General features: G+C 38.3%; 1 protein-coding gene across 13 annotated transcripts in view; it reads left to right on the forward strand.

Moving 5' to 3' along the window:
* Positions 1-10,545, forward strand: part of arid1b (AT-rich interactive domain 1B) — a 590,298-nt gene extending 579,753 nt beyond the window's left edge. For all 13 annotated transcript variants that reach the window (XM_072581056.1, XM_072581059.1, XM_072581057.1 and 10 more), the window contains 2 exons: positions 2,400-2,530; positions 7,610-10,545. In XM_072581056.1, coding sequence (XP_072437157.1) covers positions 2,400-2,530; positions 7,610-9,364 — 1,886 coding nt within the window. In that variant the 3' untranslated portion in view covers positions 9,365-10,545. The remainder of the gene's footprint in view (positions 1-2,399; positions 2,531-7,609) is intronic.
* The last annotated feature ends 1,295 nt before the right edge of the window (positions 10,546-11,840 follow it).

Raw genomic sequence — 11,840 nt, forward strand, 5'->3', positions numbered from 1 at the left:
AGAATAGTCCCAGAAATGAAAAACTTAACATATGAGGAGCGTTTGAGGACTCTGGGTCTATGCTGAATGGAGCTTAGAAGGATGAGGAGGGATCTAATTGAAACATGCAGAATACTGAATGGCCTGGACAGAGTGAATGCTGGAAAGATGTTCCCATTAGTAGGAGAGACTGAGACCTGAGGGCACAGCTTTAGAATAAAGAGAAGACCTTTTTAGAATGGAGATAAGGAGTGTGGTGAATCTATGGAATTCACTACCACAGAAGGCTGTGAAGGCCATAGCATTGATTACACTTAAGACAGAGATAGGTTCTTGACTGTCAAGCGTTTCTGGAAGAAAGCGGGAGAATGGGATTGAGGTTCTGGATGTAGGTTTGCTCGCTGAGCTGGAAGGTTCATTTTCTGACGTTTCGTCACCAAATGAAGCTTCATCCAGAGGCTGACTGAAGATGTTTCCTAGTATGGTGACGAAACATCTGAAAACAAACCTTCCAGCTCAGCGAACAAACCTACATCCAGAACCTCAACCTGAGCTACAAAACCTCTCAGAACACACTAATGGGATTGAGAAATTTATCAGCCATGATTGAATGGCGGAGCAGACTTGATGGGCTGAATGGCCTAATTTCTGCTCCTACCTCTTAAGGTCTTATGTTATGTATATTTCTACATACTTTTGTAACAGCTAAAGTTGAAACCCATGGAATTGAAGGCCTAATAATTGACCTGTTTTAGAAATCATTTGAGTGGAAGACAACAAAGATTAAGGTTAACATCAAGTTCTCAAGTTGGGTGGATGTATCATGTGGTATGCCATGATTCTGTAATGGGGCCTCAATTATTCCTCTTTTTGTTCTTTAGTGACATATGGGGCAGGCAAAGCATGTGTTTTTATATGTTTCCATAGCTTTCTGCTAGGTTTCCCATAACGGATCGCCACCGTGTCATATCTTGAAGGGTTCCACTCCATCTTAAGCACGGTCATCTAGAATACTCTTCCACATGTGTATTGGAAGATTTACAGATTGATAATCAACTTACTGGGCCATACTATAAATGCATCTTCTATGGCTGTCATTCCTGGAGTGGGACTTGCACCTGAATTTCAAAGTTGAAAAAAAATTAGGTCATCCATCATGGACCCTCCAAGTGTAGAACAGGGTACTTTCAAAATGGTGAACAGGTAGAAACACCAAAGATCCAAAATGATTGAGGGGTGGGACCTAGCTTGTTAAAATCCCCTGAACAGGTGTAGAAAATAATAAAACAAGTTCAGTAAATGTTGGCCACTATACCTGGAGGACTAGAAATGAGGTTGTATAAGTCTTGCTTCACCAATGCATCGCCCTAAATAAGACCAGTGCTGAAGTGCTGTATGCAGTTCTGGGCATCACCCTACAAAAGATCATCTAAAACCAAGGAGGGAGTGCAGCATAGATTTTCTAGGTTGAACTACAAGGTAAAATTAAACAAACTAGAACCATATTACATTTAATTTAAATGGTTAACATGCAGTCTTATCAGTTTTCAAGGCATTTAACAGAATGAATTGAGATTGTAGAATTGGGGCCCATGGTATAAAAATTAGAGCCAAACTCTTCAGGAAAGAAATCAGGAAGCATTTGTTCACACAAAGATTAGTAGAAATTTGAAACTGACCTACAAATGAAAATCATCTGAGCAGCAAACAACAGTGATTAGGACCACTGGCAGGAACTGGCAGAGTTGGGTGGATGTCATTTGGGGTATGCCATGGGCATCTACATTGCGAACTCAACTATATTTCTTCCTTGTTCTTTTCTCACGCTAGATGCTCTCATGCTAGAACCAGTTGTTAAAGTAAAAATTGAGATTGAAAGGTTTTTGTTAACCAAAGGTATTAAGGCATTTATGGCAAAGTTTTGGAGTTATGTCTCACAATAGCATTGGGCCAACTTCTGGGGGATAAGTGGACTTTTGTTTCCAGGATGTTAACAGCTTTCTCAAATTGACCTGCAAACCTTCAAAGGCCTATGTATGCACAGCCACAAGTATTTCTTTCCAGACCTTCTAAGAATTGCACTATTTAGTACATTAAAAGCAAAATACTGGGATGCTGGATAACTGAAATATAAACAAAGTTCTGGAGAAACTCAGCAGGTATGGCAGCATCTTGTGATGAGAGAAACAAGGTGAATATTTCAAGTCCAATCTGATTCATTTTCCAAAGAAAAGTCATTTTGAGTTCAAATCGTTAACTCTTTCTCCAACTGCCATCCCTACTGAATTTCTATGACACTCAACATTTAGTTTGTTTTGACTCCTCATTCTTCAAAATACATCACTTTTTTCTTGTTTATTGATTAAAAGAAAAATTCTAGTGTCATCTTACTGATAAATGATTCTTTTACTTTTTTTCAGGAACTCCAGAGGCATGGAGAGTTATGATGTCCCTCAAATCTGGTCTGTTGGCTGAAAGCACTTGGGCTCTGGACACCATCAACATCTTACTTTATGATGATAGCACTGTAGCCACATTCAACCTCTCCCAAGTAAGTGATTTTCCTGTAATTAAAATGTTCAGTTGTATAATTTAAAAATCCTGTGGTCTTAGACTTTGAATGAAACGGGATGTCTGATGTTCAGTATTATTGACTGGATTTATTTTCACCTGCAATACATCTTTTTTTTTCTCACATCCTGTGCTTCCGCAACCTTAATAATAGAAAATTCTGTTCTATCAACAGAATCAGGGAAATCAGGTGAGCTGATTTGTTTTTGCAGTGATATTTCATTTAATTGCAGAGTTTCTTCTTTATTCTTACTCTTAGATGAACTGTATGTGTCACTGGCTAGCCCAGCATTGGATCCATAATTTCCCTTGCAAAGGTGGTATGGAGTCCCTGCCTTGAACTTATGTGGTTCATTGCTGTCAATACATGGACAGTACTGTTAAACAGGGAATCAGTTTTCATATTTTTCATTCTCCTGTTAAGATATTGTGATCAAACCAATAAAGGGACAAGATGAAACAGAACAGTAGGATCGTAAAATGAGTTGCCATAAATTCGATTGTATTGTCAAGCTGTTCGTTAGGATATCGTGTAATAGCCTATGCATGTTTGACCTTAAACATTGAATATTATTTTGGGGATTTGATTTTTGACTAGGTATTGTATGTCTGTACTTTGGTTGGGATGCTGTTTGGAGAGTCGATGCAAACTCGAGAAGCCAAATGGCTTGTTTTCACACCATAGAAATTCTCTGATTATTAACTCTCCTTCTAGTGGAAACTTTCTCTCTGTTTGCTATATCAAAATGCCTCATTTTAAGCATTTCTATTCCACATCTCCTTAAACTTCTTTGCTCTAAGGAGTACAATCCCAATTTGTCCAGACATTCCACGTAACTGAATCCCTCATCCTATTCTAGTAATTATTCTCTAAACGACATTGACATCCTTCCAAAATGCAGTACTTAGAATTGGATGCACTGCTTCAACAGAGGCTTTACCAATGACAGTTAAAGGTTTTACATAACATCCTGGCTTTTGTACTCTATTTATAAAGACACAGTTCCACATGTTTTCTTTTTAAAAAGAGCTTTCTGAAATTGTCCGAGTACCTTTAACAGTGTGAGTATTTAAAAGATATAACACAGTAAAAGGCCTTTTGGCCCAGTATGCCAATGTTCATAAACATAGAGACCTTTCTGTTCTTGCATCTCTTTGCAAAATGCCTCCCTTTATATATCGCTGTGTCAAAATATATCTGCTGTGTCTCTGTCCATTTCAGTCGTCTGTCTTATTCTTACTGAAATTTTCCAAAATTCTTCTCACTGCATTAATCAATTGAGCAATCATATTAAATGATTGCATTACAAACCCATGTAATGCTACTTGGCATAACTTAAAGTATTTTCTTCCTTTCATGTCATTTCCAGGCATTGTCTGGTTTTCTTCAACAGTCAGTAGTGTCCATGGACAGTTGATCTTCCGAGTGAAAAATGCTTTCTGGTACATGAACAATTTTGTACTGCAGATAAAGAAAAAGCTGCACACTGATTATTGGAAGATGTTCTAACGGATTCCACCGAAAATAGCAATTTGTCTTTTACTTTTTTTCAGATACTCAGTGACATAATTTGCATTTCAGTACTTTGTATTCCAATTTAGTTTAATAGGGCTTTAGCTACTAAAGTAAAATAATTACTGCTGGAGATTTTGCGTTTACAGGCATTCAAATGAAACTGCAACAATTATCAGCAGTCTGAATTATTGAATAGAAGCAAATTATTGCAGATGCTGGATATCTGAAATAAAAACAAAGTGCTAGAGAAGTTCAGTAGATCTGGATGTATCTATGGAGAGGAACAGTTAACACTTTTGAGTTTAATATGACTTTGAAACTGAAAAGTGAGTTGTAACAGTTGTAGATTAAAGACAGGCAACTTACCCAAATAAAAAACAAAGAACTATGAATGCTGAAGTTCTAAAACAAAAACAGAAATTGCTCAAGAAGCTCGGCAGGTCTGGCAGCATCTGTGGAGAGAAAGGAGAGTTAACATTTGAGTCTAGTGACCCTTCAACCATTTGTCCAGAATGTGGATAACCTCTGACTGAAAGCACAGCGTAAAGCTGAGCTGCGGACACAAGATGGTGGTGGTTAGAAGGGGAGGAAGGGTGTTATCACAATGGAGGACAGAGTTCATGGTTTGAAGTCGTTAAACTCGGTGTTAAGTCCAAAAGACTGAAAAGGACCTAGTCAGAAAGTGAAGTGCCAGTCCTCCAGCATGTGATGTGCTTCACTGAATGTTAGCAGAGCTAAGACAGATATATATTATGCACCATGAGAGGAAGATAATGCATTAAAATGGCAAGTCACAGGAAGTTCGGGGTCATGTTTTCAGACTGACATAAGTGTTCCATAAAATATTCATATAGTCTGTGTTTGGTGTCCCTTGTATAGTGGAAACCACATCATCAAGAAGTGATGTGTGTTGGTGGTTGATGTGAGAAATGGACAGTACAAATGTACAGTTTTGTGGATTGTTCTTGAAGTGGCTTCTCATCATAATTGTGGACAATATGTTGTTGACTTCAAAAATCTGTCCTCCTTCTCATGCTTTCTATCAACTTGCAACTTTATCAGCAGCTTTTCGGATGTGAACTTGGCAAAACTTTGTGAAACTGGTTGTTCAGTTATGAAAGGCTAATAATTCTTCAAATTAGTTCTACATAGGAACCTCAATTAAACAAAGGCCACGGGTGGGGGAGTATTTCATTTGGTTAATCGAATGCTGGATAACATAGTTTAGCCATGCATTGGGACCTTGCACTCTTATTCAGGTAATCTGAAATACGGATATTTGAATGCTGGATAATCGAGGTTTCTCTGTATATGCATAAACTCGGTTTAAAGAAAATTGTCTTGAGTAGCTTTCACTTTATTTCTGTTGCAGTAATATTCTGTATTTGAATATGGAGAACTCAAGTAATTTTGATAAGTATTAATTCCTCACTTAACATTGTAACTGTAAACCTAAAAGATGCATGTTTTTAAATGAAATTTCTTTAACTAATCAGATTTTTCCATTATAACCAATGAAGACTAATGAAGAATTGAAGAACCTAACCAACAGTTAGGTTCTTTAGGGCATTTCTCATCAGAAAAATACATTAAAACATTGCACCCAAAAGTTAAAATTCCAAAATCCCTATACTCAAAAATTAAATAACTTTGCTAAAATAAAATAAATTTTAAAATCTTGAAGAAATATTCCAGTTTGAAAAGATACTAAAGCGGAATTCCCAAAAGGATTTGCATATAGCAGCAATCTTATTTTTGCAATACTAAAAATGAATTTTCATTGATAGGATTTTATAGTCCCCGATTAAGGGCGAGATTGCAGAATACTTGGAAGTCCAAGGTAAAATAGAACAGAGTCAACACAGCTTTGTCAAGTGGAAGTCATGCCTGACAAATCTGTTAGAACTTTTGAGACGGTAAGAAGTAAGTTAGACAAAGGAGAGCAAGTGGACGTGATATGTTTGGATTTACAAAAGACTTTGGTAAGCTACCACACAGGAGGTACTAAATTAAATAAGAGACCATGGTGTGAGGGGCAAGGTACTGGCATCGAAAGAGGATTTGTTGACTAGCAGAAGTCAAAGGGTGGGGGTAAAGGGGTCTTTTCAGAATGGCCAGCCAGTTACAAGTGGAGTTTGACTGGGGTCATTGGATTAACAATTTGGATGAAGGAACTGTGAAGGCTTTGTTACTAAGTTTACAGATGACACAAAGATAGTTGGAGGGGCAAGTAGTGTTGAGGAAGTGGGAAGGCTGTAGAAAGACTTGGACAGGCAAGGAGAGTAGGCAAAGTGTGAGATCATACATTTTAGTGGGAAGAATAGAGATGTAAATTGGCTAGCATTTATTGCCAATGGCTGGTCTCCCTTGAAAAAGTGGTGGTGAGCTGCCACCTTGAACTTCTGCAGTCTGTCATGACATTCAAGGCTATGGGCATAGTACGTGTAGATTTAGAGTAGTTATTTTGTTGGTGCAGACGTGTTGGGCCAAAAGGCCTCTTCTGTATTGTATGATTCATGTTCTATTCTGTGACTCTTTTCTAAATAGGGAAAGAGTTCAGAAATCTAAAGTGCAAAGGACTTGAGAGTCCAAGTTCATGATTTTCTTAAGGTTCACATGAAGGGTCAGTTGGCAGTTCGGAAGGTAAGTGCAGTGTTGGCACTCATTTCAAGAGGGGTGGAAAACAAGAGCAATGTTGTACTGCTGAGGCTGTATAAGCCTCTAGTCAGAATGCATTCAGAATTTTTGTGAGCAGTTTAGGGCCCTATGTCTGAAGAAACATGTTGGTATTGGAGGGAGTCCGGATGAGGTTGACAAGAATGATCCTAGGAGTGAAGGGCATGGAGGAGTGGTTGAGGATGCTTGGTCTTACTCAATGGAGTGTAGAAGTATGATAGTGGGGCAGGGCAGCAGTGGGAGTTGGGGGGGGGGGGGGGGGGGGAGGGGGGAGGGGGGAGGTGGTGGTGGAGTTGTGGGATCTGATTGAAAATTACAGGATGTGGACATGGAGAAGATGTTTCCATAGTAAGAGAGACTAGGATATGTGAGCACAGTCTCACAGTGAAGGTATCACCATTTAGACCTAAAATGAGGAATTTCTTCAGCCAGGGATAGATGAATCTGTGAAACTCATTGTTGCAGAAGGAATTGGACGCCAAGCCATTGAGTGAATCATTGAAGTCTTATGAATGACACTGAATGAGACAATTAATATTGGAGATATACTATGTTCCTGTCCTAATTTTTGAAAGCCTGTATTCCCTATTCAGAAAGTGCATTAAAGTGATTGCAGCAGCACAATAAACTGATAGTAATATCAAAATGTACAGAAACATAGAAAAGTCAAAACAATGTACAGACGGTACATGATATCTGGACCAGTAGGTAAAGCTAACATAGACAGATCTAATGACCTTAAGAACATCCTTTTGGGTCCCAAAGGCAACCTTGTAAGCTCATTGAAAGTCTGTATGATAAATAAATTGAATAACTGAAGACAATACGAATGGTTTGAAAATCCTTTTATTTCTGTTTTTCTTACAGTTGTCTGGTTTCTTGGAACTTCTGGTGGAATATTTCCGAAAATGTTTGAGAGAAATATTTGGAATTTTAAAAGAATATGAGGTTGGCGATCCAGGTCAGAAGGCTCTCCTTGATCCAGATGCTTTTAAGAAAGATTATGTTAACCATACTGTGGATGATATTAAGAAGGAGGAGGGTGAAGAACAGCTAGATTATGATGATGATTGCAATGACTCTGATAGTGATGACACTGACGAAGAGGAAGATGGCCAGTCTGGAAGTGAAGACAGCCGAGTCAACTTTGCAACAAATGATTCACAGGTTGGTGGTGAGAAACCAAAACAAGCCAGTAAATTTGACAGACTGCCATTGAAGATTGTGAAGAAAAAGGATCTTTTTGTAGTTGATCGTACAAATAAACTTGGTAGAGTTCAAGAATTTGATAGTGGATTGCTCCATTGGAAGATTGGTGGAGGTGACACAACAGAGCACATTCAGACCCATTTTGAGAGTAAAATGAAAATGCTATCTCGCAAGAAGGTGCAGGCATGCTTAAGCGGTCCAAGTAAAGAGAAAAAAACGAAAGAACATGAGATCTTTGAAAACCTAAATACAGAAGAGCAGCCAGAAAAGAGTATCACAGCAACAATAGATGATGTATTATCAGCACGGCCAGGAGCTCTACCAGAAGACAATTCTAATCGTTTGACTTCTGAAACAGGCAGCAGTAAGTTTCTATTTGGTATCCACCAAGCAAAAGCACACAGAAATATAAAGTTATTGGAGGATGAGCCTTGTAGCCGTGATGAGACTCCATTGTGCACAATCTCTGATTGGCGGGACTCTTTGGCAAAACGTTGCATATGTGTGTCAAATATAGTTCGTAGCTTGTCTTTTGTGCCTGGGAATGACGCTGAAATGTCAAAGCACTCGGGCCTAATACTTATTTTGGGGAAGCTAATTTTGCTTCATCATGAGCATCCAGAAAGAAAGAGAACACCACGAACTTATGAGAAAGAGGAAGAAGAGGACGAAGGGGTAGCCTGCAACAAAGATGAATGGTGGTGGGATTGCCTTGAGGTTTTACGGGAGAACACGTTAGTTACTTTAGCCAACATTTCCGGGCAGCTGGACCTGTCTGTATACCCAGAAAGCATTTGTTTGCCAATTTTGGATGGCTTGCTACACTGGATGGTCTGCCCTTCAGCGGAAGCCCAGGATCCTTTCCCAACAGTGGGACCTAATTCAGTGCTGTCACCACAGAGACTTGTGTTGGAGACTTTATGTAAACTCAGCATTCAGGACAATAATGTAGATCTCATTCTGGCAACACCCCCTTTCAGCCGTCAGGAGAAATTATATGCTACTTTGGTTAGGTACGTGGGAGACCGAAGAATTTCAGTCTGCCGAGAAATGTCCGTTGCTTTGTTGTCAAACTTTGCCCAGGGGGACACATTGGTGGCTAGAGCTATCGCTGTGCAAAAAGGAAGCATCAGCAATCTGATCAGCTTCCTTGAGGATGGCCTTACTGTGGTCCAACTTCAGCACAGTCAGCCGAATTTGATGCACATGCAGCCTCCACCTATTGAACCAACCAGTGTGCACATGATGTGTCGAGCAGCCAAGGCTTTGCTTGCCATGGCTAGGATAGAAGAGAATCGCTCAGAATTTGTTTTATATGAGGGCCGCTTGCTAGATATTTCTATATCATCTGTTCTGAACTCTATGGTTGCATCTGTTATTTGTGATACACTGTTCATGATTGGTCAATTATGACAGAAGTGGGAAGCCAAGCATGTGTGAGTGAAGACAAAAGAATTGATTGACCACTTCTGTTATTTATCCAACAACAAAAAGCATCTTTGCTCCTCTGCCCCATTTACTAAATTGGGCTTTAAAAAGGTAGTCAATTTGGTCAAATATAAGATGGAAATAAATATTTGCTGTCTATGTGTAAGTACTTTTTAAAACATTTTTTTAACCAAAGTTGCTGTCTAGTACAGTGGGGGTCATCTTTATCCCTAGATTCCCTTTGGGTGTTTCTTTCATGTTTGTATGATATTTTTGGAAGCGAAAAAGGTGAATTTTGAAATGTGGCAAACATTGTACAATTAAATATTCTTTACCACTTAAAAAATATGAAAAAGTTAAAAAAAGCGCCAGAATAATTTTGATGTACACACCACAGAAAGCTCTGTGCAATAGAACTTAGTGATCTAGGTGTAGGGGATCAAAAAACAGGTGTGCATTAGTCCAAACACGGAAATTAAAATGCATTAGTCTAGCAGCAAATAAACTGTTGATCTGGGTTGCAGGGAGGGAGAGAAAGCAATACACACAATTGCTTCCTCACAATACTGTCATTCATACCTTCCTTGACCTTCCACAGTATGACAGTCCTCAGCCATTTCTTGCTTCACTCAGTTCATCCTTTGATTTTTTTTTTCCACAGCCAAAAGGCTGTACTGTATATAGAAGTTGTACATTGCACATACCCTCAAACTATTTCTGTTGTGTTTGTTTTTTGTTTCTTTTAGGATGAGGTTTACAGTTTTTCTCTCTCCATGATGTGGTAAGGTTTAAAGAAAGTGGTAGATTTTAATTATTTTTTTTATTATATATTTTGGCCATATCTCCAATGAGGGTGATGTACAAGTTTCTGTATGTATAAAGTCATGCTCTATTTCAAGGAGAGCAGCTGATCACATTTTGCTTCATAATCAAGGTGTGGAAAAGGTTTAAGTACAGGTATTGATCAGAAATTTTAAAAAAAATGAAGAAACACAATTTCAAAAATTTTTCAGTGCGAATCAGCATATTTGTATTTCAAGATAATGTAGTTAAAACTTGATGTAAATTCCTCCTTTTCCTCTGGCTTAATGAATATCATTTATTCAGTATAAAATCTTTATACTATATGTTCCACATGTTAAGAATAAATGTACATTAAATCTTAAGTGCTGTGATGATTGTTCTTGAATATTTTTTTAAATGATGTAAGTGCTTTGAAAGTTTCCATGAGCACTACTGGAATTGAATCTTATGGTGAAAAAAATGTATCAATGCTGCAGAGTAGTTGCCAGAGCTTACTATCTGTCAGTGCTGTAACTCCCTGTAGATCATAATGCATCACAGGTTCCAGACAATGTGTATGCTTACCTTAAAATACAGGATAATGTAAAGAGAGATAAATAACTGTTTGTCTGACCTCAGTGTCTGGACTGTGATGCAGCCTTTCTTTCAATTGTTTTTATTTTACCTGTACAGTTTTGCATTATTTATGGAAGTTTTTAATTTACAGTGACTTGCATCAGAAGTTTGACATTCAGAAGTGCTTCACCTTTCTGCTGTGCTTGAGTGCCTACGTCACAATCCTGTGCATATAACTAATGTTCATATTGATTATTCATTTAGGAGGAAAGTATTACCAAGTAATGGGAGATTGGGCTTTTAAGCAACATGCATATCATGTCAATAAAAGGACCAAACATTCCATTGGTAAGAGGGTTCACTAACAAGCAGGGATTGTTAAGATTCACTTGTACTTGCCAATCTTCATTATAATCAAAAATATTCGTGAGTTGAACCTTATATTAAGCAAGATTCCATGATGCGGGTTCATTGGCTGAGCAACTAGAATTCTGTATTTCTCCCAGTTGTCCCAAGAAGGACACCCACGAGATCTTGACTGTGTCCTTGGTAATCTTTTTATTCCAATTGGAAACATTAGGAGATCGGCTTTAAAGCCACAGGAAGTTTCTAAACATAATCCACAAATAAATAAAACCTTACCAGCACGCTCTCAATCCAGAATATTATCTGCAGCTTCAAGAAATACTTGGTCTGAAGTGGTTAAAGTGGCATTGCCCATTGAACCTTTAAAAAATACTCAAAACAAATGGTGCTCAAGCATTTTTTTTTAAACTTGGTTTTTGGTCATGCTATGTACTTGATAAAGCAGGGGTTTTGAAAGATCAAATAACGAGCTTGTAAATATAATACTGCTGACATACTTATGCAGCAATGGTTTTGTTGGTTAGTGTTGGCTGTCTGACCCTGTGCTGGAGACAGTGGCAGTTCACATGTATCTAAAAGCCCCTTCAAGGAATCAAGTGAATGGCATTTTGATGGTACATATTAGTGGGGGGGCTGATTTGGTGCTGGCATGGCTGAGTCCCATGTTGCACCATAGTAGGCAAGTGTTTTTTCTAAATAATATTAAAACTTAATGTTGCCTTTTAATATCAACATT

Source organism: Chiloscyllium punctatum, chromosome 11 (assembly GCF_047496795.1).
Source record: "Chiloscyllium punctatum isolate Juve2018m chromosome 11, sChiPun1.3, whole genome shotgun sequence".
NCBI classification, from domain to species: domain Eukaryota; kingdom Metazoa; phylum Chordata; class Chondrichthyes; order Orectolobiformes; family Hemiscylliidae; genus Chiloscyllium; species Chiloscyllium punctatum.